Consider the following 24,053-nt stretch of genomic DNA (forward strand, 5'->3'; position numbering starts at 1 on the left):
CCTTTTCTATGGGACGGGAACGGCTCGCGCCCGGCCACGCCCCTTTCCCCGCCTCGCGCCCGGTCACGCCCCTTTCCCCGCCTCGCTCCCTGGGCGGGAACGGCTCGCGCTGCGCCCACCAGCCCTGTGAGGAGAGCGCGGTCCTCCGGCGTCCGCCGGTGTCCCCCACTGTCCCCCGCAGCCTCCCGCTGCCCCGCTCGGCCCGACCTGGCCTCAGGGAGTGCCCGCGGCCTCTTCTCGCCTCAGAGCAGCAGCGGCCCCTGCCCACAGGACCCCCGGCCGTTCCCCAGGGCAGAGGGGACGCCCGAGCACCCCTCCCCGACGCCCATCTCCTGTGTGATGGCTGCGGAGGGGCCCCCAGCCCCCTCGCACGGCACCCCAGGCGCTGCTGTCCCCCCCAGGGAGGCTGCTCTGCCGGCAGTGGAGGCAGAGACCCCGCAGGACCTGTCACAAAGTGGGTACTGGCCAGCAGCCCACCCGCTCCAGCTGGCCGGCGATGTGAGGGAGTGGGGGGAGCAAGGGGACAGGTCCCTCCATAACCTCTCCCATTGCCCCCCTAGCAGCCCAGGGCAGCACGGCCATGCGCCAGGGCGAGAGCTGCTGCTCAGAGGAGTTCATCATCAACTGCATCTTCACCACCTGTGACACTGAGCAGACAGGTAGCGAGGGGCCAGCGCCGGTGCAGGGGGGACACAGCCCCGGATATGGCTTCAAGGCATCTTCGAGGGCTCGGCCTGCGGTTAACCCAGCTCCGCCACGCGTGAGGCTGCCGGAAAAACCCCTCCCGCTCGCAGCCTGCCCCCACCCAGGGACGGGGAGGCCTTCAGGGGCCCAGAGCCGCCTCCATGCCAAACCCCCCTCGCCCCACACCCTCCCCATAGCACGGCCCTGTCCCAGTCCCACCCCGGCTGCTGCTCTGGGGGATTGTGCGTGGAGCTGGTCACCAGCCACGGGCGAGGGAGGGGGCAGCCCCACAGACCGACGTCCCACCCTGTGCCGCAGGGACCGTGCTGGCACAGCAGGTGGTCGAGTACCTGCAGGTGGTGACAGGGCAGAGCAGCGAGGAGGGCCAGCTGCGGGTGCTGCGCCACATGCTGGACCCCAAGGCGGCGGGCATGGCACTGGACTTGCCCACCTTCCATGCCATCATGAGGGAGTGGATCATGTCATGCCAGCAGGAGGGGTCAGTGACAGGGGACCAGGGCCAGAACACAGTTCCCTGTGTACCGGCCAGTGCAACCAACAGTTCCTATCTCCCCAGGGGCTCATGGCTCGCCGAGGAGCAGGATGCAGCGGCAGGCGACCTTGGCCTAGTGCTGGCGGGTGGGTGTCAGTGCAGGAAGGGGCCGAGGAGAGGGAGGGTGAATCGGTGCCCGGTGGAGCGGGGTTGCAGGAGCCGTGGTGGGGACGCCGGCATCCGCCTCGCCCCGGCGAGCACGGTTGCGTCCCCCTCCACCCCGACAGGGTGGCTTGGCCACAGCCACAGTGAGACCAGCAGCTGTCGCCTCCTTCCTTCCTGCTGGGGAGAGCGGCCAGGTTGGCATACAGGCTGCGCCGGTGACGGCGTTTGCAGAGGCACATGGGCACTGGCTTGCAGGCGTAGCATTGGTGGGAACTGATAACTTTGAAACCGGGGGAAGTTGTTTCGGTGCTACCGGCCCCAGGTCCCTCCTGACAGTGAAGGGGCAGACGCAGGAAAGAGCCCGCCGTCCCCCAGCAGTGCTGACACTTGCTCAGCCGGGGCTGCCGGTGGGGGCGCGGCGCAGCCCCAAAATCCCCTTGTGCCTGTCCTGCAGCAGTGGAAGGACACACGGCCTTGGCAGCTGTGCAGCTCGAGGGCGACGGTGGCAACACGGACATCACGAGCCCGTAAGTGCCAGCTCACCACAGACATAGAGCCAGTCCTGGCCACGCTCTGCACTGGGGTTCCCTAGCAATGCCAGCCCCAGCCTCAGAGTATCCCCAAACTGGCAGCAAATCCCACCCCAGCAGCACCGAAGCCGCCGGCCTGCGCAGCCACGCCAAGCAGCTGGCCGCCCAGAATGCCAAGCTGCACCGGGATGCTGAGTTGGCCGAGGAGCTCAACGCCTGTATGGCTGAGGAGATGGCAGAGCTGAAGGCTCAGCTGCGATGGTGCGGTGCTAGTGCGGGGCAGGGCTGGGGGCTTCCCCACACCGCCCCGGCCCCCAGGGGTGCAGGGGGAGGCGGTGGGTGCTGGGGCACGCGGCCACCCCTTGCCGGTGGATGCTCACCCCCAGGGATGGGGATGGTCAGGGCTGCTGGGCTCCAGGAGCATGCCAAAGTGCCAGTGCCCGGCTGTCCCCGGTAGCAGCCAGCAGGCGCTGGAGCAGGCCAGAGCTGCCGCTGAGGAGCTCGAGGACCTGAAGGCCGTGGCGAAGGGGCTGGAGGAGGAGAACAGCGAGCTCCGCCAGCAGGCACGCCAGCTGGTGAGAGGCCCGGCCTCCTCACTCCCGGTGAGCGCCCAACCGCCGCTGAGGTGCCAAGCCGGCACGCGGGGAAGCAGCTCAGCGCCCTGTGCCTTCCCTCCCCAGGAAAAGGAGCAGCAGTGCCAGTGCTCACGAGCCGACAGCCTCCAGGAGGAGGTGAGGATGCCGCCAGCGGCCACAGGGAAGGGGTGGTTGCCCTGGCGGTGCCGGGGTCACGGTGAACACCAGCCCCTTTTGCCCCGAGCAGAAGCAGCAGCTGCTCGCCGAGGGCTGTAGGCTGAGGGAGCAGATCCAGGGACTGGCAGCTGAGAAGGCCGAGCTAGAGGTAAGTGGCAGCAGCCACACTACCTGGCCAATGCCAAGTGCTTCGTTAAGCACTAACGCCCGCCTTGGGTGTCTGTCCCCCGACCCAGCGGCAAGCGCCCCGGGGACACCAGAGGGTCAGGTGCTGCCCGTCCATGGGCAGCCCCATCCTCTCCGCCATTATGCCGCGGCACAGCCGCCAGTACGCACTCTGCCTAACGAGCCTCTTCCCTCTGCCCAGGCCCGGCTCTGCCGCTGCACAGCACTCCTCTCTTCCCGGGACGCGGCCCTTGCCCAGGTGAGCACCACGCAGGGACGCGCACAGCTCCGGCCACCACCGTGTCAGCCCTCACCACCAGCCCTTAGGCCGCTCCTGTGGCCGGAGCCCTCTGGGCCCCGCGCCCCCTCACCACCACCCTTGTTCCGTAGGCAGGGCAGCAAGTGGAGGAGCTGACAGTGGCGCTTGGGGAGTACGACAGGGTGGTGCAGGTACAGCGTACCCAGCCCTGTCATGCTCCCCAGCCAGGGGGGCTGCAGCCCCCTGACCCCTCCTGGCCACAGGGAGCCCCATGCCTGGGGGAGCCAGAGCCCGCGGGCCACAGGCAGAGACCCGAGGTGGCCACCCTCTCTGGGGGTCGGGGGTCGCAGCCCCCTGCTGCAGCAGGAGAGCCTGCGGCTCCTCTGGCCGTGGTGTGGGGCGCAGGCACCGTCCAAACAGCCTGTGCCGGGGGGCTGCAGGGAAGAGCCAGCATCCGGCACTGGCGACCTGTCGCGGCACTGGGCCCCCCCGGTCCTGCCCCAGGGAACGCAGAGCGGCGCGGAGGGTGCCTGAAAGCCCCGTGGTGTCTTAAAAGCCCGTCTCCCCCAGGAGCTGCGGCTGGAGACGACGCGGCTCCGCAACCAGCTGGGCCGGATGCAGGATGCCTGGGCCGTGTACGTCGCCGCCTCTGCTGGGCCAGGAGGGACGCGTGGGTGGGACGCCCTGGCACGCGAGCCCAGCTCCGGCTCCTCGGTGATAGGAAGCGCCAGGCATGTTGCACGGCATCCCGCTGGCCGGCAGCCTGGCTCTGAAAGCCTTAAAAAGTGGGGAAAAAGGGGCAAATGGTGAAAACTGGGACTGGCAGAAGGGGGGGCCCCACCTCTGCCCGCACCACCCCCCTGGCAGAGCGAGGCGCCTGGTGGACCCTCACCGCAAGTCTGCCGGCAGCGTGCTGTGGCACGCCGCAGCAGGAGGTGCTCGGCGGCACCTGGAGCTGGGGCACCACAGCCTCCGCCCCATAACCGCCCGCCAGTTCCTGCTCTGCCAGCCTGGCCCCGCTGCCACGCCGTCACACCACCGCAAGGCAGGGGCGTGTGGCAGCCAACGCCCCGGCCAGGTGCCTCCACGGCGCGGCGTGGGTTTCTCCCGCTCAGGGAGCTGGGGTGCTCCCCCAGGGCCGCTCCCCTGGGGGCTCCCCAGCTGCGCGCCCAGCCAGGGCGTGGCCAGCACCTTTGGACACCGAGGCCCTGGCTTGGAAGCGCCCAGTGCCACGGGCTGCGCCTTCCCCCAGGGCTCACGCAGGGCTGGCTCCTGCCCCTCCATGCCTCTGGCCTGCCACTGACAGCTTCTCCCTGTTGCCATAACCCGCCGCAGGGCCTGGCTCCCCAACCCCGCTGTACCGCACCACCCAGCGCGGCCCCCCGGGCACTGCCTTGCAGTGCCTCACACCTCCTCTTCCTCACGCAGGCAGCTGTGGTGCCCGCTCGGTGAGGCCGATGTCCTAGAGCAGCCGCTCGGCACTGAGATTGAGGCAACGTGCCGGGTAAGGGTGGGGGCGCGGGGGCCCTGGGGAGGGCACCCCGGCTGCTGACCCCCGGCCTGCGGCTCTGCCCAGGAGACAGGCGAAGCAGAGGAGGAGGAGGAAGAGGAGGAGGAGGAGGAGGAGGAGGATGCAGAGATGGTGGCGCCCAGAGCCCTGGTGGGGGACGGCGAGGAGCTGGCCAAGCCGCGACAGTGCCCAGGCCCCAGCGAGAGGTAGGGCCAGCAGCAGGCAGCCCCTGCCCACAACAGGCAGCGCTGCCAGGGCCCGGGGTGCCAGCCCCGCAGCGTGCTTGGCATGAAGCACGTCCCCGCTCCCCGGCCGTCAGCTTGAAGCCCTGCGGCTGACAGCCCCTCTCTCTCCCTCCCGGCAGGCTGCTGCCGCCGCGGGCGCTGCTGGCACTGCTGCTGCTGCTGGCCCTGCTCTGCCTCCTGCCCTGCCGCTGGCTGGGGCTGCCCCACAGCAGGGCCGCCTGGCCCCAGCTCCAGCTGTGCTACCAGAGACCCCCACCCCTGTGAGACCTCCGCCCCAATAAAGACCTGTTAGGCACGACAGCTCCAGTCCACTGCGACTTCCCTCGTCCATCCCAGCCCCCCCTGTACCTCTCCCCAGTCCCCCCAAGCCCATCCCAGTCCACCCAGCCTCCCACCAGCCCACCCCAGTCCCCCCAGTTTCCTCCCAGGTCCCCTGTGCCTCTCACCAGCACATCCCAGTTCTCCCAGTCTCTCTCCAGTCCCAGACAGGAGCACTTGGAGCGCCGTCTGGGGCCCTTTATGCTGCCAGCAGGATGAGGGCAGGGGGTCCCCCACGCTAACCAGCCCCCCCAGCCCCAGCCCCGTTCGTGGGTGCCCCTGGCCCGTGAGTCAGCGCAAGTGGGAGCGGCCACGGCGCCTCGTTAGCTGGGCCCTAACAAGGCCAGAGCAGCTGCTGGCGGCCGCCCCGAGAGCGTTTGTGGGGAGCCCCCCCAGCCCTGTGTTCTCACAGGGGGCCTGGGGTGGGCTTGGGGGTGCAGAGCCCCAAGGATCCCCCTGGCACTGTGCATGAGGGGTGCAGGGGGCTCAGAGGTGGCTTGGGGTGCTACGGCCTCCGTCCCCCAGCCCCCCCAAACCAGGCTCAGAGCCAACGTCTCAACATCAACTTTATGGGTCCCGTGGGGTGGCTGTGAGGGGCCAGGGCCCCCCAGTCTCTCCGTGGCTCTGGGGGGTCCCGTCACGGCCCCCAGAGGGGCTCCCCTGCAGCCCCCAGGGTCCTTCCGTGCCTCCGGGGGAGAGCCGGGGGGTCCCCATCTCTCCAGCAGCCCCGATCCTGCAGCACCAGCATCTCAGGCCAGCCTGAACGGGGAGAGAGGCAGGGCTGAGGGCCCAGGCATCTGGGCAGCCCCCTGCCCCCCAGGGACCCCGACGTACAGGGCCCCCCCCCATACCTGAGTCCGTCCCTGGCTCCCCGCTCGGCCGCTCAGGTCCCATCCTGCTCGGATGCCAGGGTCCCCTGCAAGGGCTGGGAGGGGCTGAGGGGGGGGGGCACCCAGCACCCCCCAGTGCTCCCACTGCCACCATCCCGGCGCCCGCTGCGCCCCCGCGCCAGCCCCAGAGCCCTGCTCTCGCTACCCCCCCCCCTCCCCAGCGCTCCCAGTACCCCCGCGCCCCCCACCCGCCCCCCCAGCGCTCCCAGTGCTCCCAGTGCGTCCCCACCTGGGCACAGGGCCGCCTCCACAGGACCCAGGCCGCTGCCGCCAGGCCCAGGGCCCCCCCGAGCCCCCCCAGCAGCACCAGCCCGTGGATGCCGGGGGCAGGGGGGCCCGGCCTGGACCCCAGGGTCCCCTCATGCTGCACCGCAGGGGTGGTCAGCGGGGGGCCTGGGGGGAGACGGGGATCAGAGGGGTCCCGGGGGGGCTTTGGGGGGTCCCCAGGGGGAGCTTTGGGGGGTCCCCGGGGGTCAGAGGGTGCTGAGGGGCTGCAGGGAGGTATCCCCCTCGCTTGGGGGGGTCTACACGAGCTTGGGGGGTCCCTGGGGCACTCCTGGGAAGACCCCCATGGAGCACAGAGCCCCTGGGGGACTCAGGGGGCTCGCCAGCAGGGTGCCAAGAGTTCTCTGGGCAGCACATCCCTGAGGATGGGTACAGGGTGATGGGTCTGGGGAGTGCCCCCCCTCCCTGGGGGGCCCCCGGGGGAGAGTCTACAAGGGGTCAAGGAGCCCCTGAGGGTTGGGGGTCCCAAGGGTGCTGCAGGGGGGTCCCCGGGGGGGTCCTGGGGTGGTACCTGGGCGGCAGCGCAGGCGGGCGCAGCCGGGGAAGTGGAGGGGTCGCCCCTGCAGCCCCCTCAGGTGCTGCACGAGGGTTCCCAGCAACTGCGACACATTCACCGTCTCCAGCTGGACACAGCCCTGGGGGTCCTGGGGGCTGGCGTCAGAAGAGCCCCCAGGGCCCCCGGGAAGCCCTGGGGCCCCAAACCCCTCCTCACCCCCCTGGGGACCCCAGAAATGCCCCACAGCAGAGCTCCCCCAGCCCCGCCCAGAGCACCCACCGAGACCCCCAGAGCCCCCCCAGGACTCACCTTGGGGGACATGGGGGACACCTTGGACCCCCCAGAGCCCCCCCAGGACTCACACAGACCCCTGCAAGGTCCCCAGAGCCGCCCCCCAGGATGCTCAGAGTTACCCCGGACTGCTGGAGCCCCTCCCAGGACCACCCCAGACTCCTGCAGGGTCCCCAGAGCCCCTCCCCCCCCCCCCCCCCCCGAGCCTCCCAGCTCCTCCCAATCTGCTCTCAGGACCCCTAGAGCCTCCCCAGCTCCTCCTCACCCCCTCAGGACCCCTCAGAGGTGCCCCCACCCCCCCAGGACCCCCACTCACATGGATGTGGCACTCAGCCACAAAGGCGATGTGGGCGGCGACAGCCTGGAGCTGGAGGGCCAGCGCCCCCCCTGCCACCCCTGCCATGCGCCCCAGTGCCGCCGCCCCAAAGTGCAGCCCCCAGAGGTCGGAGCAGCCGCTGTCCTGGGGGTCCGGGGGGGGGTCGCGGGGAGGGCAGGGTTGGGGGAGACATGGGTCAGGAGTTTGAGGGGTCACAAGGGCAGAGGGTGTAGGGGGGTGCAGGAGGGGAGTTGGGGGTCAGGGGGATGGGGGGGTGACACGGGGGGGTGACACAGGGGGGACACGGGGTTGAGGGACACGCGCGGGGGTCTGGGGGCTCTCGCTCACCATTTCCAGGTTGCTGGGCATCGCCACGGGGTAGTCCAGGATCAGCCAAGGGGTCTGCGGGACCGGGGGAGAGCATAAGGGGTCCCCAAAGAGATCCAGGGGGTCGGGGGGGGGGTCAGGGGTCCCAGAGGATCCACAGGGAGTGTCAGGGGGGTTGGGGGTACCCAGGGTGGGGCCTTCCTCGAGAAGTGAGGGGGTTCAGGGGGTTGGGGGGGGGGGCCTCCTGGGGGTCCCAGGGGAGTTTGGGGGGTCCTGGGGAAGTTGGGCAGGTCCTGGGGGGATTCTGGGTCTCTCACCAGGACGTCTAGATGGGTGAGGGGGGTTCAGGGGGTCGGAGGGGTCCCGGGGGATCCCTGGGGTCCCAGAGGGGTTTGAGGGTTCCTGGAGGTTGGGTGTGGGGATCCCGTGGGGGGTCTCACCAGGGCGTCCACGTGGGTGCTGAAGGTGCTGCTGATGGGGTTGAAGTCGAAGGAGCAGCAGCCGCCGGGGGGGGGCACGGCCAGGAGGAGCAGGAGGGGGACCTGGGGGGGCACCGGGGGGGTGGGGGCACTGGGGGAGGGATTGGAGGTCCCGAGGGGGTCCCACGGGGGTCCAGGGGCGTTGGGGTGGGGGAGCCTGTGGGGGGGCCCCGGGGGAGAAGTGGGGTCGGGGGGGGGGGGGGGGAGCGAGGGATCTTGGGGGGGGCCACGGGAGGGGCGGGGGGTCCCCACTTACCAGAGCGGAGCCGGGGGGGGCCGGGTCCATGGCGGGGCCGAGCTGGGGTGGGGCCGGCCGAGGGGAGGGGTGAGCGGGGACCCAAGACACCCCCCCCCGGACCCCCCGGGGCCGCGGCGGAGCCGCCGCCGAAAGCGAAAGCGGCGCCGGGGCCGAGCGGGACCGCGGCTGGGAGGGACCCAGGCACCCGGGGTGGGGACCCAGGCGCCCGGGGTGGGGACCCGGCCGTCCGCCAGCCTCCCCCCGCCCCCCCCCGCGCCCCGAGGGACCCCGGCTCCCCCTCCCCACCCGCAGCTCCCTCCACCCCCGTCCCCAGGGGACCCAGGCGACCGGCAGCCGCCCCCCCCCGCCCCCCGAGGGACGCAGGCGTCCGGGACCCCCCCTCCGCCCGAGGGTCCCAGGCCGCCGGGACCCCCCCGCGCGGCGCCGCTCTAACCCGAGGGCGCGGCTGCCTCGAGCGCGAGGGGACCCCGCTGTCCGAGCACGTGGCGGTGCGGGGCGCCCCCTGCCGGCGCGGGGGGGACGACCTCGTGGTACGGACACCCCCCCCCCCCCCCCCCCCCCGACCCCTTCACGGGCAGAGACACGACACGGGCAGAAACTGGGGGGGGTTTATTGGGGTCAGAGACACAAGTCACAGCTCGCAGTTTGGCGGTCACAGGTCGGGGTGACCACAGGTCAGGGGTGACCAGAGGTCAGGGGCTCAGGCCCCCCCCCCAGGCACCCAGAGGCAGCGGGGGCGGGTGCAGCGCAGCTCCAGCTCCTGCTCGGCACCGGGGGGGGGGTCCTGTCCCAGTCCCCCCAGAACCCCCCCCGGGATCCACACTTGGGCAACGCTGCCAGCTGAGGTCCAGTCAGGGTCCTGGGGGGGGGGGGGCAGGGGGGGAGCTGCTGGGGTGGGGCAGGGGAGAGGGACACCCCCATGCTGGGGACATCCCCCCCAGCCCCCCCCCATGAGTGGGGAACCCCCCCTTGCTAGGGACCCCCCAGCACCACAGAGACCGTCCCGTAGTGGGGCTCACTGCCCTCTGCAGCCCCCCCAGTCCCCCCCATACCGTGTCCCCCATCCCCCTGTCACTGCCCAAGTCCCCATCCCCCCCGTCACTCACCGTGCCCCCCCCGCAGAGCCAGAGCCCATCGGGGTGGTGCCGTGCCAGCGTCGCCCCGTCGCCCCCAGCCCCCCCCGGCAGCACTGTCAGGGCCCCCCCAGGGAGCCCTGCAGCCACCAGCGCCTGGGGACAGACAGGGAGCAGCCGTCACCATGGGGGGGGGGGGGGGGGAGGATGGTCTGGGGGTTGGAGGTCCTGGGGCAGGTCGGTGGGGGGGGTCGGGGGTCTGTCGGGGGGGCTGGGGGGGGACAATGGGGGGAGTCACAGAGTGGATGGGGACATGGGGGAGTCCCAGGAGCATCACCAAGGAATTAACAGGGGAGTCCTTGAGGGGGGGGCACGGGGGATCTGCGGGAGATCCCTGGGAGGGTCGGGGGGGGTCCCGGGGAGGTCGATGGGGGTTTCCATGGGGGTTCAGGGGGGGAGAACCAGAGAGGATCGCAGGTGGGTTCGTGTGGGGTCCCTGGGGATTCCCGGGGGGGGGCCCATGAGGAGCCCCTGAGGGGGTCGGGGCGGCTCCCGGGGGGATTCTGGGTGGTTCCCGGGGGAGCACGAGGGGGGGCGCGAGGGGGTCCCCACCTGCCGCAGGCGCAGGGCGGGGCCAACGCCGCTGGGGGGCGCCACCACCACGAGGCCGTTGCCGAGCGCCAGCGCGGGGGGGAGGAGCTCCAGCGCGTGCCGCAAGGGGCGGGGCCCACTCAAGACCACGCCCACCACCCCCAGCGGCCTGCGCGTCACCAGGGCCCGCCCCCCAGGCACCTCCTGCGGGAGCACATTAGCCACGCCCCTGCCGAGGGTCCGCCCCAAGGCACCGGCATCAACCCCGCCCCCTCTCTGCCCCCGGCTGGCCCGGCCCATCGCCCCACCCCTTGTGGCCCCACCCAGTGTTCTCGCCCCGCCCCCTTCCTCACCACCCTCTGCCCAGCCCCACCCCTGCTGCCTGGCCCCACCCACTGCTGGCTGTCCCCGCCCCCTGTCTTGCCCCTGGCCCCGCCCCAGGGCTCCGCCCCTCCCACCCAGCTCCGCCCTTTCAGGCCCCTCCCACTCACCCCATTCTGGTCCCTCCCACCAGCCCCACCCCCCGCAGACCCGCTCACCTGCACGACCCCGCCCACCAGCTCCACGTGCGCCGCCCACCGCAGCAGCACCGCCCGCAGCCGCCCGTCACCGTCGTCGTCGTCGTCACCGTCCCTCTGGGGGGGCCCCTCGGCCCCGCCACCCCCCAGCGCCGCCGCCGCCCCCCGCAGCACCTGGGCACGGGCTGCCCCCGGCAGCCGCCCCCACCTGCAGAGGGGCCGTGGGAGCGCCGGGGACCCGACCGCCCCAGCAGGGACCCGGGCGCCCGGCCCCCGGCCCCCGGCACTCACCCCAGGGCAACGCGGCGGGCGGCCTCCACGGCTGCAGCAACATCAGCGGAGTCGGGGGCCACCGCGGGGCCCCCCGGAACCGGCTCTGGGCTGGGAGTGGCAGGGTCAGGGGTCAGAGATCAGGGGTCGGAGCGCTGCGCTGCGAGGGGGTCCCCGCGCTGCGCGGGGGGGTGGGCATTACCTGGGCGCCTGGTCCAGGAGGGTCTCAGGGGTGTTCCCCGGCCCTGGGGGCGGGTCCCAGGGGGGACACCCGAACTCTCGCAGCACCTGGGGGGGGTGGGCACGGCCCGTCTGCACTGGGACAGGGCCCCCGCAAACCCCGGGCCCATCCTGGGGTCCCCGAAACCTTCCCGGGGCTCCTGCGACCCTCTGCCAACCCTACGGCTCCCCCGTGGCCCCCCCAAACCACCCAGGGCCACCCCCCGGAGCCCAGAGCCCTTCCGGACCCCCAGCAGTCCCAACCCAACCCCAGCCCCCCCGGGACCCCCTGCACCCCCCCCCCCCCCGTGCCCCCCCACCTCCAGGCCAGCGTCAGCCCCGGCCCCCCCGGCACAGCCGCCCATCGGGTCCAGCGGGTTGAGAGCGTTGAGCCACACCAGCCCCAGGGGCAGCCTGCGGGGTCAGGGGTCAGAGGTTAGGAAAACAGGGGTCAGGCTCGTGGGGTCAGAGGTCGAGGGCCGGGGTCACCTGTCGGCCACATCAAGAGCGAGGGTCACGTCCTGCGCCCAGACGGCGCCAGCGGTCGCGTGGGGCAGCCCCGAGGCCACGGCGACGGCCTCCCCCGGCGAGCGCACGGGCAGCAGCACCAGCACCGGCCCCGCTGCCTGGGGGGGACACGTCAGCTGACCCCCGCCCCGCGCCCCCCACGGCCCTGCCCTGCACCCCCACCCCTTGGCTGCTCGCGCCGCCCCCTCCCCATTTGGCCCTTCCCCCGGCCAATTTGGGGCCCCCCCCGGCACCCACCAGCTCCCGGAGGCAGCGCGAGGTGGGGGCCACCCCCGTGATCAGCGTGGGGGGGTAGAAGTGCCCCCCCGGGGGCAGCGTCACCGGCGGCTGGAAAACCTGGGGGAACAAAGGGCCCCAGCGTCCAGGTACCCCCCAGCCCCCCGCAGGGGACCCCGGCGTTTGGGTGCCCCCCGACAGACCCCACAGCCCTGTCCCCCCCCGTCCCTCCCCGCCCCACACCCCTCGGCCCCCCCGTGTGTCCCCCGGTGTCCCCATGCCCCCCCCCCATTCTCATGGCCCCACCCCAGCCCCTCTGTGCCCCCCATGTCCCCCCTCACCTCAGCCCCTCCGTGTCCCCTGTGTCCCCTCCCCGCTCCCTGTGCCCCCCTTGTCCCCCCTCACCTCAGCCCCCCTACGTCCTCCCATGCGTCCTCCCCAATGTCCCCCATGTCCCCTCCTGCCCCCACGTCCCCATTTCCCCCAGCCCCCCCGTCCCCCTGTGTCCCCAATGTCCCCTCCCACCCCCCAGGTCCCCCCCTGCCCCCTCACCTCAGCACCCTCCTCACGCGCTGCCTGCACCAGCTCCTCGGGGGGGGCGACTGTGGGGGGCAGCGGCCCCACGTCGGTGCCAGGGTCCACGGGGTCCCCGACCCGCAGCCCCCCCAGCCGGGCCCGGAGCCGTCGTCCCAGCAGTGCCACCACCCCCTCCTGCGCCAGCACCACGCAGCCCCCCCATGGGAACTGGGGACACGGGGGGGGGGGTGGTCAGGGAGCCCCCCAGATGCTCTCAGACCCTGCCCAGGAGCCCCCCAAGCCCTCTGGGACCCCCCCAACCCCCTCCCAGCCCCCCCCGCTCACCAGCGCCCGGGGGGTCCCCACGCTCCCCGCGATAGCGGCGGCCGCGCTGTCCAGGTCGGCCGAGTCGAGGACGATGACGACGACACGGCCCCCCCGGGCTCCCCCCAGCCGCGGTCCCCGGCACGGGGACCCCCAGGCCACGTCCTGCACCTCATCCTGCACAGGGCGGGGGGACAGACACGTGGGAACACGGGGACCCCCCTGCACACATCCTGCCCCTCCGAATGGGGACACGAGGGACACAGGGACGCCCCCAGGCCACCCCCTGCACCCCCACGGGGCAGGGACCCCCGTACCTGGTGGGTGCCGAGGAAGGTGACGGCAGCGATGCGGGGGTGGGCACGGAGGGCGCGGCGCAGGCAGGGGGTCCCCGTCACCACGTTGAGCAGCCCGGGGGGCAGCGCCCCCCCCTCCCCGCTCAGCTCCGCCACCAGCAGCGGTGCCAGCGGGGCCTCGGCCGGCGGCAGCACCAGCGCCGCGTTGCCTGCGCAGGACGCCAGGGTCCCCACCGGAACGCCGCGGTCCCCGTCCCCATCCCCCAAACGCCTGGGTCCCCCTCCCTGTCCCCCCCCCGGACACCGGGGTCCCCCGAACGCCCGGTCTCCCCCCCGCCCCGTGCTGGGATGCCCCCGCTCACCCATAGCCAGGAGGGGCCCCAGCTTCCAGAGCAGCGCCGCCAGGGAACAGGGACCCGACACGAGCACGGCCACCACCCCTGAGGACAGCGGGGGGGGGGGGCTCAGCAGGGTCCCAGGGGGCACCGGGGTCCCGGGGGTCCCGGGGGACACTCACCGAGGGGGGCCCAGCCAGCCAGGCCAGGGGGGCCAAGCTGGGCCCACGCCGCCGGCACCCGCAGCAGCCGCAGCCCCAGCTCCAGGTCGGCCCCAAGGGCCTGGGCCAGCGGCCACCCCCCCGAGAGAGCGGCCACCGCCCCCAGCCCCGCAGCCCCCCGCTCCAGCGCCGCCGCCAGCCTGCGGGGACGGGGGGACGGGGGGTGAGGGCACGGGGGGGCACGGGGGGGGCACATGGAAACAGAGGGGCACGGGGGCCACAGTGGGGGCACGGGAAGCGGGGGGTGGCCCCGGGGTCACCCGCGGTCACAGGAAGCTGGGGACAGTGCTGGGGTCGTAGGAGGTCATGGGGTCACACGGGGTCACGTGGGGTCACGCTGCCGCAAGGCAGAAGGGTCACGGGGGGAGAAGCAAAAGGTCACGGTGGGCACGAGGGGTCGCAGGCAGCCCCACAGGGCCAGAGGTCAGGGGTCAGAGGTCGCGAGGACTCACCGCTGCAGGTGCTGGGCCCGCTGGGGCCCCCCCAGCCGCCCCCATTTTGCTGCTGCCGCCGCCGCCGCCTCCACAGCCGCCGCCAGGTCGGCCTCCTCCCCCCGCAGCACCGTCGCCAGCAGCCGCCCTGGGGGGAGGACAGGGCGGGCGTGACCCCTGACCCCGGCCCCCCCACCCCGACCCTTGACCCCTGACCCCCCTACCTGTGGCGGCCTCCCGGCACTCCAGCGTCCCCCGGCCCGGCGGCTTCAGCCACGTCCCGGCCACAAAGTGCCCCAGGGCCCGGCCGTGGGTCTCCAGCCACGCCTGGGGGGCCCGGACGCTGGGGTCCCCCCGGCCCGGACACCGGGGTCCCCCTGAGCGGGGGCGGGGCCCGGACGTGCCCTCGAGGTTGCGGCACCACGTGCAGCAGCCCCTCCCCCCTCAGCGACCTTCGTCCCGCGAGGGGGGACGCAGGCGGCCGGGCCCTGTCCCGCCCTCGACTTTGCCCCCAGCGCACCCCACCCCCCCGGGACCCGGACCCTTCCCAGGCGTCCGGGCACCCCGAGCCCGCAGCCCCCCCCGAGGGATCCCAGGCACCCGGGGAACCCCCTGCCCCCCGTGGGGACCCAGGCCCCCATCCCCCGCACCCGCCCGGTGTCCCCCAGGGCTTCCCCTGCGACCCCCTGGCCCCACGGGCCCCCCAAGACCCCCCCAGGACCCCCCATGGGCCCCTCCGGTGTCCCCCAGTGCTCTCTGCCAGAGCCATTTGCTCCCTCGGGACCCCTCCACGGCCCCCCCCAGGCCCCCAGGACCCCCCCAAGAGCCCCCTGAGTTCCCCAGGACCCCCCCCATGTCCCCACAGCCCCGCTCAGGTCCCTTCCAGTGTCCCTCCGTGGGTGTCCCGTGCCCCCCCCAGTCCCACAGCCCCCCCCCGGGCCCCCCCAAGGCCCCTCGCAGCCCCCCAGGACCCCCCGTGCACCCCTCTAGTGCCCCCCAGGACCCCCTCACCTCCCCCGGTGCGGCCCCCCCGGGCCTCGGCCCCTCTTCCATGGTGCTGAAGATCCGCGGGACCGGGGGGGGCCCCAGTGCCGCCATCGCCGCCGCCGCACCAGCGAGACGAGCGCCCGGGCGGAAGGAGCGGCCCCGCCGCCGCCGCGGAACCATAGAGACGGGCCCCGCCCCCCGCCGGATCCGGAAGTGCCGCGCAGCGGGAGGGAGCGGCGGCCGGTAACGGCTGCGCGGGGCGGCCCGGGGGGGCCCCGAGGGGGCTGGGGGGGGCGGCGGCGGCCCTGAGGGTGTCGGGGGAGCCCGGGGGGGGCGGGGGTGCGGCGGGGCCCGGGAGGCGTTGAGGGCCCTTGGGCCCCCCCGGGCCCCCGATCCCCACGTTCGCTCCCCGCGCAGCCCATGGCGGCCCCCGCGGACCCGTCGCTGCTGTCGGCCGAGCTGGAGGCGGAGGAGGGGGATGATGAGGCGCTGCGGCGGCTCCTGCTGCAGGTGGGGCCGAGGAGGGGACCGGGGGGGGTCTCGGGTGGGGGTCCCGGCGCTGACCCGTGCCCTCCCTCTGCCCCCCCAGGTGACCCAGGACGATGAGGAGCCCCCCCCCGCGGCCCCCTCCCGCGCTGTCACCCCGCAGCCAGGTAGGGGGACTCCAGGGAGGGTTGGGGGGGGAGCTCGGGGGGGCTCGGCCGCCCCCTGACCCCCCCCTCCACCCCCCAGGGCTCTGCGTGAAGACCCGGGCGGGGGGGGCCAAGGTCTTCGTCAACATCTGTCACTCGAAGGAGGTGCCCCCGCCCCCCCCGCTGTCCCCCCCTGGGCTGCGGCACCTCCTCCACTCCCCCCCCACCGCTGCTGGGGCCTTCCGCATCCCCATGAGCCTGGGGGAGCCCCACGCCGAGCTGGACCGCGGTAAGACCCTCCCCCAAAACCCCACACTCCCCCGACCCCCTTCAGCCCCCCCAACCCCCCCTGATCCCCCCCGCTTCCCACAGCTGGCCAGGGCTGCACCGCCTACGACGTCGTGGTGAACTCGGGGTTCTTCCGCACACTCCAGGTGAGGGGGGGGCCAGGGGGGATGGGGGGGCTCATGGCAGGAGTCAGGGTGCCCTAACTGCCCCTCACCCCCCCAGGCTGACCCCCTGTACCTGGAGTTCTTCCTGACGGTGGCCATGGAGGGGCTGTCGGAGAAGTACGGGGTGGAGCTGGAGCTGACTGGTGCGGGGGACCGGGGACACCGGGAGCAGCTGGAGGGACTGGGGTGGGGGGCGATGGGCTGGGAACAGAGATGGGCAACTGGGAATGGGGAGAACTGGGGCGACTGGGAAGGAATGGGGGAGGAATTGGGATGAGTTGGAGAATGATGACTGGGGGTGCTGCGAGGGGGGAGTATAAATTAGGAGAAGTAGGAACAGGGGAGACAATGAGGGCAGTAGTGGGCGGGGCGCTGGGATGGGGTGCTGGGGGGTTTGGGACGTCACGAAGGGGTTGGGGGGGGGTCCTCACACCCCTGTGACCTCCCTGGCCCCCCCAGGTTGGCGGGTGCTGCAGAACCGCAAGTTCATGGGCTCCATCTCGGCCCAGAACATCCGGGCACGGCCCCGGCCCCACATCCAGGAGCTTGAGAGGTGAGTGAGGGCACCCCCTGGGACCCCCCCACCTTCCTGGGGTCCCCCAGGCCCCCCTTGTCTCCCCCCACCTCTCTCTGACCTGCCTCCCCCCACAGCTCCCCACAGGAGCCGCCGCTGCCCCCCAGGTAGGAGCTGTGGGACTGAGCAGGGATGGGGCCCCACCCCGGGACCCCCCTGCCTGACCTGTGCGCCCCCCCCCCGCAGCCCCCCAGGGCCCCCCCAGTACGTGGTGGTGGCCGAGCCCTCGTCCCAGCACCCGCGGGTGCTGCAGGCGCGCGTCCTCCTGCCGCACGCTGTGAGTGGGGGACTGGGGGGGGTGCTATGGGGCTGGGGGAGGCGCTGGGGGGGTGCTATGGGGCTGGGGGTTGCTGGGGGGGTGCTATGGGGCTCGGGGAGGCACGGGGTGGTGCTATGGGGCTGGGGGTTGCTGGGGAGGTGCTATGGGGCTCGGGGAGGCACGGGGTGGTGCTATGGGGCTGGGGGTTGCTGGGGGGGTGCTATGGGGCTCGGGGATGCATGGGGTGGTGCTATGGGGCTGGGGGTTGCTGGGGGGGTGCTATGGGGCTCGGGGATGCATGGGGTGGTGCTATGGGGCTGGGGGTTGCTGGGGGGGTGCTATGGGGCTGGGGGAGGCACGGGGTGGTGCTATGGGGCTGGGGGTTGCTGGGGGGGTGCTATGGGGCTCGGGGAGGCACAGGGTGGTGCTATGGGGCTGGGGGTTGCTGGGGAGGTGCTATGGGGCTCGGGGAGGCACGGGGTGGTGCTATGGGGCTGGGGGTTGCTGGGGGGGTGCTATGGGGCTCGGGGATGCATGGGGTGGTGCTATGGGGCTGGGGGTTGCTGGGGGGGTGCTATGGGGCTCGGGGATGCATGGGGTGGTGCTATGGGGCTGGGGGTTGCTGGGGGGGTGCTATGGGGCTGGGGGAGGCACGGGGTGGTGCTATGGGGCTGGGGGTTGCTGGGGGGGTGCTATGGGGCTCGGGGAGGCACAGGGTGGTGCTATGGGGCTGGGGGTTGCTGGGGGGGTGCTATGGTGCTGGGGGGGATCAACCTGATCCTGGGGGGGTCCCTGTAAAGGCCCGGGTGGGGGGGTTGGGTGACCCTGGGGGCTGAGATTGGGGGTGGGGCCGTCTGGCCCCTCCCCTGACCCTGCCCTGCCCCACCCAGGCAGGGGCGGGGTCGCTGTGGCTGGGGCTGAGTGAGGAGCGGCTGGTGCTGGGGGGGGCAGAGGGGGGGCCCCCCCTGCTGGAGCTGGGGCTGCCCCTCCCCCCCGACCCTGCCCGCTGCCACGCCCACTTCCACCGGCGCACCAAGGTAACTGGGGAGCCTCTGGCCCCGCCCCTTGCCCTGACCCAGCCCCGCCCACTCACATCCCCTAGGTAACAGTAGCCATGGTGATTTCCTAACCACACCCACCTGCTTAGGCACGCCTCTTTCCCAGCCCCACTCCTCCCCCAGAGGGACCGCTGCCAGCTGACCCCTGACCTCTGACCTCTCCCCACAGGTCCTCACTGTGACGATGCCATTGCAGGCGTGAGGGGGGGGGACACCCCCCACAGCCCCCCCACGTCGGGTCCCCCCCTCCACGCCGAGCCCCCCCCCCCGAGCCCGTATTTTTGTACAAAAAGCAGCAATAAAGCGTGGCCCCCCCCCCCCCGTGTGCGTGTGCGCGGGGTCCCCGCGGCTGGGGGAGGGGCGGCACCCCGGCCCGGCCCCCCCGCAGGCAATGGCGCCCCCTAGCGTCCTCGGGAGCCCAGCCCTGCGCCGCCCCTCCCCCAGCGGGGGGGCTGCCCAGGCCGGGGGGGGGGGGGGGGGGGGGGGGGGGATTTAGCGCTGAGCCGGGGGCGGGGGGGGGAGGGGGGGGCTCCCAGAGCACCCGGGCGTCCGGAGGAGGAGAGAGGAGCCGGGCGTCCGCGGGGAGCCGGCCGGGCGGGGGGCGGTGGGGAAGGGGGCGCCCGGGCGTCGCCGGGGGGGACCCCCAGGCGTGGGGCGCGCCATGGAGCCCTGAGCCGCCATGCAGTTCAACCGGGAGGAGTTCAGGCGGCAGGTGGGGGCTGGGCTGGGCCGCCTGCACCGGTGAGCGGGGGCGCGGGGGGCGCGAGGGGCGCGGGCGTCGGGGTGGGGGGCCGGTTCCCTCGTGCTGCCCCGCACGCCCTGCCCCGTGCACGCGCGCGTGCGAGCGGCTCCGACCCCGCTTCCCCACACCCCCCCCCGCTCCGGCTGCCCCTAATCCTCCCCCGGCTTACGTAAGCGTGAGCGTGCCGGGGCACACGCGTGGGGCTGGGGGCTTGCTCACGCGTGTGCCCCCATCTGTCCCCCCCGCCTCAGCCCGTGGTGGCTGTCACACGCGTGTGTGTCCTCGTCCCCCCGCCCCCGGGGGCTCAGACGGGGATTTAGACCTGCGGTAATCTGCTGCCGCCGCGCGGGGGGGCACGGGGGGACCTGGGGACGCGGGGGGGCGTGGGAGGGGACACAGGGGGAGGCAGGGACGCGGGGGGCTCCAGGGCATGGGGGATTTGGGTGCACAGGGGTGGGGCGCTGCGGGGATGGAGGCCCGGGGGGCTGGGGGGTCTCCAGGACACGGGGGGGCCCAGCGGGCCGTAGGGGGGCTCCGGGCCGTGGGGTGACCGGAGCCGCTCTCTGTGTCCCCCGGGCGCCCCGTCGCTGCAGGGCCCTGGAGCGGCGGCAGGAGGATGCAGAGGGGCTGGAGCTGGGCCCTGGGGGGGGGTCCGGGGGGGGGTCTGGGGGGGGCCCCCCGCACCCCCCGGTGCTGGACTGCACCTGCTGCGGCCTCCCTCGGCGCTACGGCATCGCCGTCCTCTGCGCCATCGGCTTCTGCATCAGCTTCGGCATCCGCTGCAACCTGGGGGTGGCCGTGGTCAGCATGGTCAACGGGGCGCACGGGCAGGTACGGGGGGGCAACAGGGGGCACGGGCAGGTACGGGGGGTTCATAGGGATGGGGGGCAATGGGGGGCACGGGCAGGTGGGGGGCACAGGGGGGCTGGGGTCAAGGGGGCGCACGGGCAGGTACGGGGAGGGGCTGGGTTGGGAGGGGGCAGGTTCAGGGGGTCTGGGGGGTCCTGGCCACGGTGACCCCCCTGCGCCCCCCCTACCAGCACGCCCAGTTCAACTGGGACCCCGAGACGGTGGGGATGATCCACGGCTCCTTCTTCTGGGGGTACATCGTGACCCAGATCCCCGGGGGCTTCATCGCCCAGAAGTTTGCAGCCAACAGGTTGGGGGAGCAGGGGGGCAGCAGGCCCCGCCCACGTTTGCACGTGTCCCCCCCTTGCACGTGTTTCCCCTTGCACGCGTGTGTGTCCCCCCCTTGCACGCGTGTGTCCCCTTGCACATCCCCCCCCTTGCACGCCCCCCCCTTGCACGCTCCCCTCGCCCCAGGGTCTTCGGCCTCGCCATCGTCTCCACGTCCCTCCTCAACATGCTGATCCCGGCGGCCGCCCGCACCCACGTGGGCTGCGTCATCGCCGTCCGCGTGCTGCAGGGGCTGGTGGAGGTGAGGGCGGGGCTGCTGCGACGCTCCCCATTGGCTGCTGATGCCGGGGGGGCGGGGCTGGGTGGGGCAGGTGGCCGCTCCTTATTGGCTGCTGTGGGTGGGTGGGAAGAGGGGAGTTGGGTGAAGGTGGGGTCACCCCGCCCTCATGGTGGGCGGGGCCGGGCATGACCCACCCTGCCCCACCCAGGGCGTGACCTACCCGGCGTGTCACGGGATCTGGAGCAAGTGGGCCCCGCCCCTGGAGAGGAGCCGCCTGGCGACCACGGCCTTCTGCGGTGGGGCGGGGTCTCGCGTCCCTGGGGGCCGTGGGGCTGGTGGGGAGGGACCGGCCCCCCCGGACGCTGGGGTCCCAGGACGGGGGGGACAGCGGGGCCGTGGACCCCCCAAACGCCTGTGTCCCGGGGGGGGACGACGACGACAGTGGGGCCGTGGACCCCCCAAACACCTGTGTCCCGGGGGGGGGGGAGGAGGGATGACAGCGGGGTCATGGACCCCCCAAACGCCTGGGTCCGGGGGGGGGGGGGGGGGGGGGAGACAGTGGGGCTGTGGACCCCCCAAACGCCTGGGTGCTGGGATGGGGGGGGGACGACAGTGGGGCCGTGGACCCCCCAAACGCCTGGGTCCTGGGATGGGGGGGGGGGGGGACAGCGGGGCCATGGGCCCCCCAAACGCCTGGGTCCCGGGGGGGGGGGGGGGGGGGGACACGACAGTGGGGCCGTGGACCCCCCAAACGCCTGGGTCCCCCAGCGCAGGCTCCTACGCGGGGGCGGTGGTGGCGATGCCCCTGGCCGGCGTCCTGGTGCAGTACACGGGCTGGAGCTCCGTCTTCTACGTCTATGGTGAGACACAACCCACCCCACCCCCACCCCCGCAACCCTGCAGGGCCCCGCCCTGACCCTGCCCGGCCCCGCCCTGACCCCGCCCGCCCCCAGGCAGCTTCGGGGTGTGCTGGTACCTCTTCTGGGTGCTGGTGTCCTACGAGAGCCCGGCCCAGCACCCCACCATCTCCCCCGAGGAGCGCAAGTACATCGAGGAGAGCATCGGGGAGAGCGTCGGCGGCAACCCCCTGCTGGTGGGCGGGGCCAGGGGTCAGGGGTCGGGGGTCGGGTCCCAGCAGTGGGGGGAGGGGTTGGGGGGAGGGTGACGCTGGGCTGCGGGCACCGGGGTCAGGAGTCGCGTCAGGGCTTTAGGTCAAGGGCAGTGGGGTCAGGGGTCAGAGGTCAGAGCTGAGTCCCGTGGGGTCAGGGCGCTGCAGGTCACTGGCAGCTGGGTCAGGGGGTGGGTCAGGGGTCAGAGGTGGGGTCAGGTCAGCCCTGAGGGTCAAAGGGTGTCCAAGAGGGGCTAGGCCAGGGTCAGCTCAGGGGTGGGGATCAGGGGTCAGAGGTCGGGTCAGGGGTCAGCGGTGGTGTTAAGGCTCAGGTCAGTCCCGTGGGTCGTTGGCCGCAGGGTCAAAGTGGGGTCAGGGGTCAGGAGCCGGAGGTGTGTCCGGGGTGGGGGGAGGGTCGCTGGGTGCGGGGTCAGGGCTGGGCGGCGGCTCCCCAGCAGCCGAGTCAGGGGGCGGGGGTCGCCAGCAGCGGGGTCGGGGGTCAGGGGTCGGGAGGTCGCTGGCAGCCCTGCCCCCACAGCTGGCCACGCCCTGGCGGCAGTTCTTCACCTCCATGCCTGTCTACGCCATCATCGTCGCCAACTTCTGCCGCAGCTGGACCTTCTACCTGCTGCTGATCAGCCAGCCCGCCTACTTTGAGGAGGTCTTCGGTTTTGAGATCAGCAAGGTGGGCCCCCGCCCCCGCCCCGGGGGGGACCCTGGTGGCCGGGGGGGCCCGGCATCTGGGTGGGACCCCGGGGTCCAGGCGCCCCACGGCTGACGGCCCCGCAGGTGGGGCTGCTCTCGGCCCTGCCCCACCTGGTGATGACGATCGTCGTCCCCATCGGGGGCCAAATCGCCGATTTCCTGCGCTCCCGGGGGCTGATGTCGACCACCAACGTCCGCAAGATGATGAACTGCGGCGGTGAGGGGGGAAAAGGGGGGGACGGGGGGCAGGCGTGGGGGGGACGTGAGGGGAACGTGGGGACACGGACGGGACATAGAGGGGGAGCGGAGGGGGGGATGTGGGGGAGGACATGGGGGGACAGGGGGGCACGGGGGGGACTGTGGGGGAACGTGAGGGGACATGGGGGAGGACAGGGAGACATTGGAGATGCATGGAGGGAGACAAGGGGAAGACATGGCGGGACACAGAGGGGACAGGGAGGGGGACGTGGGAGGGACACGTGGGAGGGACGTGGACAGGACATAAAGGGGACATGGGGGGGTGGGGGGCTGGGGCACAGGGGGTCCTGGGGAGGATGTGGAGAAACTGGGGGGCAATCAGGGGGTGTTGGGGGGTTCTGGGGTGTCCCCAGCCGTGGGTGACGCCCCTGGCCTGCCAGGTTTTGGCATGGAGGCGACGCTGCTGCTGGTGGTGGGGTACTCACGGTCCCGCGCCGTCGCCATCTCCTTCCTCGTCCTGGCCGTCGGCTTCAGCGGCTTCGCCATCTCCGGTGGGGATGGGGATGCGGGGGTGGGGGGGACACCGGGGGACACACATGTGGGTGACCCCCCGGACCCCCCCAGGGTTCAACGTCAACCACCTGGACATCGCCCCCCGCTACGCCAGTGTGCTGATGGGGCTCTCCAACGGGGTGGGGACACTCTCGGGGATGGTCTGTCCCCTCATCGTGGGGGCCCTCACCCGGCACAAGGTGGGAGGGGACAGGGGGAGAGCAGGGCTGGGGGATGACTCTGGGGGAGATAAGGGACCCGGTGGGGCACTAGGACCCGGGGGGCAAATAGGGACTGGTGGAGTAATGGGGACCCTGGGGGGGCCCTAGGAGCCGGGGGGGGGCAATGGGGTGTACGGTGGGGCACTAGGGGCTTTGGGGGGGCATTGGAGACCCGGGGGGGGGGGGGGAGGGGGGGCATTAGGAACCCGGGGGGGGCACTGGGGACCCTGGTGGGGGCACTAGGACCGGGGTGGGGGGCAGCCGGGAGGACTATGGGGGGCACTAGGACCCAGGCACTCACCGCCACCCTGTGGCCCCGCCCACTTGCCTCGGCCCACCCCCTTGCCTTGGCTCCGCTCCTATCCTGCCCCCGCCCACCGCCCCTACGGCTCCACCCCCAACCCGCCCCGCGCTCCCGCTCCCGCCCCCGCTGCTCGCCGATTGGCCGGCGGCGGGCGGCGGCGGCGGCGGATTGGCAGACGCGGGAGGAGTGGCAGTGGGTCTTCCTGATCGCGGCGCTGGTGCACTACGGCGGCGTGGCCTTCTACGGCGTCTTCGCCTCGGGGGAGCCGCAGCGGTGGGCGGAGCCGCCGCGCGAGGAGGCGGAGCCGCTGGCGCCCAGGGGCGGGGACAGCGACGAGGAGGAGGAGGGGGAGGGGGAGGAGGAAGGGGGGGGCGGGGGGGGACCCCCGGGCGGGCCCCCCCCGGGGTACGGGGCCACCGGCACCACCCCCGCCCCCGGCCCCCGCGGGGAGACCCACGGATGAGCCCCCACTGCCGCCGGGGACCCTACCGACCCCCCCGGGAGCACCGGGGACCACCCCACCCCCCCCAGGCCTCCCCGGGACCACCGGGGACTCCCCGTGCCCCCCTGGAAGCACCAAAGCCCCGAGCCCCCCCCAGGGACCCCCCGGGACCCCCAGCACCACCGGAGCCCCCCCCCCGGGCCAGGATCGCGGCCCCCCCCACACCCATTCAGAGCCCCCACACCCATTCAGAGCCCCCCCCCGGTGCCTCCAGGACCGCCCAAGGCCGGGGCCCCCCCGCCCCCCCCCCGGCTGTACATATATAAATACAGGGGGGGCTGCGGCCCCTGGATCAGCCCCTCGAGTCTGTGTGAACTGTGGGCCAGGCCTGCTGGGGGTA

The 24,053-nt window shown here is 73.4% G+C and overlaps 5 protein-coding genes across 13 annotated transcripts; 3 read left to right on the plus strand and 2 right to left on the minus strand.

Moving 5' to 3' along the window:
• The first annotated feature begins 60 nt into the window (after positions 1-60).
• Positions 61-4,651, plus strand: KASH5 (KASH domain containing 5). Its single transcript, XM_075489422.1, has 13 exons — positions 61-454; positions 561-659; positions 1,003-1,183; positions 1,262-1,323; positions 1,797-1,869; positions 1,975-2,133; positions 2,291-2,474; positions 2,553-2,603; positions 2,695-2,772; positions 2,992-3,048; positions 3,180-3,239; positions 3,619-3,783; positions 4,481-4,651. The coding sequence occupies exons 1-13, from the start codon at positions 340-342 to the stop codon at positions 4,598-4,600; spliced, it is 1,404 nt and encodes a 467-aa protein (XP_075345537.1). The 5' UTR covers positions 61-339; the 3' UTR covers positions 4,601-4,651.
• Positions 4,652-5,674: 1,023 nt separating this feature from the next.
• Positions 5,675-8,953, minus strand: FLT3LG (fms related receptor tyrosine kinase 3 ligand). 6 transcript variants are annotated; one of them, XM_075489438.1, is made up of 8 exons: positions 8,898-8,953; positions 8,462-8,503; positions 8,167-8,268; positions 7,748-7,801; positions 7,400-7,543; positions 6,808-6,940; positions 5,973-6,046; positions 5,675-5,880 (listed from the first exon to the last, which is right to left on the minus strand). In XM_075489438.1, the coding sequence occupies exons 2-8, from the start codon at positions 8,489-8,491 to the stop codon at positions 5,689-5,691; spliced, it is 729 nt and encodes a 242-aa protein (XP_075345553.1). In that variant the 5' UTR covers positions 8,492-8,503; positions 8,898-8,953; the 3' UTR covers positions 5,675-5,688. The 6 variants fall into 6 exon arrangements, with proteins under 6 accessions (XP_075345553.1, XP_075345556.1, XP_075345555.1 ...); XM_075489441.1 differs by lacking the exon at positions 8,898-8,953 and adding an exon at positions 6,241-6,404 and having other exon boundaries at positions 5,973-6,037; positions 8,462-8,626; XM_075489440.1 differs by lacking the exon at positions 8,898-8,953 and adding an exon at positions 6,241-6,404 and having other exon boundaries at positions 8,462-8,626.
• A 117-nt stretch (positions 8,954-9,070) lies between these two features.
• Positions 9,071-15,178, minus strand: ALDH16A1 (aldehyde dehydrogenase 16 family member A1). 3 transcript variants are annotated; one of them, XM_075489432.1, is made up of 17 exons: positions 15,014-15,178; positions 14,227-14,329; positions 14,024-14,150; positions 13,533-13,711; positions 13,378-13,455; positions 13,037-13,224; positions 12,741-12,896; positions 12,432-12,623; positions 11,901-11,999; positions 11,625-11,761; positions 11,456-11,549; positions 11,119-11,204; positions 10,938-11,027; positions 10,668-10,854; positions 10,150-10,332; positions 9,571-9,693; positions 9,071-9,323 (listed from the first exon to the last, which is right to left on the minus strand). In XM_075489432.1, the coding sequence occupies exons 1-17, from the start codon at positions 15,167-15,169 to the stop codon at positions 9,165-9,167; spliced, it is 2,337 nt and encodes a 778-aa protein (XP_075345547.1). In that variant the 5' UTR covers positions 15,170-15,178; the 3' UTR covers positions 9,071-9,164. The 3 variants fall into 3 exon arrangements, with proteins under 3 accessions (XP_075345547.1, XP_075345549.1, XP_075345548.1); XM_075489434.1 differs by lacking the exon at positions 12,432-12,623; XM_075489433.1 differs by lacking the exon at positions 11,901-11,999.
• An 8-nt stretch (positions 15,179-15,186) lies between these two features.
• PIH1D1 (PIH1 domain containing 1) lies at positions 15,187-18,211 on the plus strand. 2 transcript variants are annotated; one of them, XM_075489435.1, is made up of 11 exons: positions 15,187-15,232; positions 15,407-15,499; positions 15,579-15,642; positions 15,722-15,910; positions 15,994-16,055; positions 16,132-16,216; positions 16,533-16,626; positions 16,725-16,754; positions 16,834-16,924; positions 17,797-17,943; positions 18,134-18,211. In XM_075489435.1, exons 2-11 carry the CDS (start codon positions 15,410-15,412, stop codon positions 18,164-18,166), a joined length of 885 nt encoding a protein of 294 aa, XP_075345550.1. In that variant the 5' UTR covers positions 15,187-15,232; positions 15,407-15,409; the 3' UTR covers positions 18,167-18,211. The 2 variants fall into 2 exon arrangements, with proteins under 2 accessions (XP_075345550.1, XP_075345551.1); XM_075489436.1 differs by lacking the exons at positions 15,187-15,232; positions 17,797-17,943 and having other exon boundaries at positions 15,298-15,499; positions 18,134-18,195.
• A 432-nt stretch (positions 18,212-18,643) lies between these two features.
• Positions 18,644-23,778, plus strand: SLC17A7 (solute carrier family 17 member 7). The gene is made up of 12 exons (XM_075489430.1): positions 18,644-18,705; positions 19,300-19,537; positions 19,747-19,865; positions 20,030-20,144; positions 20,332-20,419; positions 20,897-20,983; positions 21,077-21,216; positions 21,770-21,916; positions 22,021-22,153; positions 22,575-22,685; positions 22,759-22,886; positions 23,387-23,778. The coding sequence occupies exons 1-12, from the start codon at positions 18,644-18,646 to the stop codon at positions 23,672-23,674; spliced, it is 1,656 nt and encodes a 551-aa protein (XP_075345545.1). The 3' UTR covers positions 23,675-23,778.
• The last annotated feature ends 275 nt before the right edge of the window (positions 23,779-24,053 follow it).

Source organism: Mycteria americana, unplaced genomic scaffold (genome assembly GCF_035582795.1).
Source record: "Mycteria americana isolate JAX WOST 10 ecotype Jacksonville Zoo and Gardens unplaced genomic scaffold, USCA_MyAme_1.0 Scaffold_141, whole genome shotgun sequence".
Classification (NCBI taxonomy): domain Eukaryota; kingdom Metazoa; phylum Chordata; class Aves; order Ciconiiformes; family Ciconiidae; genus Mycteria; species Mycteria americana.

Bases quoted from the DNA above. Each gene is read 5' to 3' on its own strand.
- KASH5 (XM_075489422.1), top strand. From the start codon at position 340: ATGGCTGCGGAGGGGCCCCCAGCCCCCTCGCACGGCACCCCAGGCGCT. The intron at 2,475-2,552 runs GTGAGCGCCCAA...TTCCCTCCCCAG, and splicing joins GCCCGGCCTCCTCACTCCCG to GAAAAGGAGCAGCAGTGCCA. The intron at 3,784-4,480 runs GTTGCACGGCAT...TCACGCAGGCAG, and splicing joins TGATAGGAAGCGCCAGGCAT to CTGTGGTGCCCGCTCGGTGA.
- FLT3LG (XM_075489438.1), bottom strand. From the start codon at position 8,491: ATGGACCCGGCCCCCCCCGGCTCCGCTCTG. The intron at 7,544-7,747 runs GTGAGCGAGAGC...CCGGACCCCCAG, and splicing joins TGCCCAGCAACCTGGAAATG to GACAGCGGCTGCTCCGACCT. The intron at 5,881-5,972 runs GTATGGGGGGGG...CTCCCCGTTCAG, and splicing joins GGAGCCAGGGACGGACTCAG to GCTGGCCTGAGATGCTGGTG.
- ALDH16A1 (XM_075489432.1), bottom strand. From the start codon at position 15,169: ATGGTTCCGCGGCGGCGGCGGGGCCGCTCCTTCCGCCCGGGCGCTCGT. The intron at 12,624-12,740 runs GTGAGCGGGGGG...CCGTGTCCCCAG, and splicing joins TGGGGACCCCCCGGGCGCTG to TTCCCATGGGGGGGCTGCGT. The intron at 11,205-11,455 runs GTGGGGGGGCAC...CACCCCCCCCAG, and splicing joins GGGCTGACGCTGGCCTGGAG to GTGCTGCGAGAGTTCGGGTG.
- PIH1D1 (XM_075489435.1), top strand. From the start codon at position 15,410: ATGGCGGCCCCCGCGGACCCGTCGCTGCTGTCGGCCGAGCTGGAGGCG. The intron at 15,911-15,993 runs GTAAGACCCTCC...CGCTTCCCACAG, and splicing joins CCACGCCGAGCTGGACCGCG to CTGGCCAGGGCTGCACCGCC. The intron at 16,627-16,724 runs GTGAGTGAGGGC...CTCCCCCCACAG, and splicing joins CACATCCAGGAGCTTGAGAG to CTCCCCACAGGAGCCGCCGC.
- SLC17A7 (XM_075489430.1), top strand. From the start codon at position 18,644: ATGCAGTTCAACCGGGAGGAGTTCAGGCGGCAGGTGGGGGCTGGGCTG. The intron at 18,706-19,299 runs GTGAGCGGGGGC...CCGTCGCTGCAG, and splicing joins GGGCTGGGCCGCCTGCACCG to GGCCCTGGAGCGGCGGCAGG. The intron at 20,145-20,331 runs GTGAGGGCGGGG...TGCCCCACCCAG, and splicing joins TGCTGCAGGGGCTGGTGGAG to GGCGTGACCTACCCGGCGTG.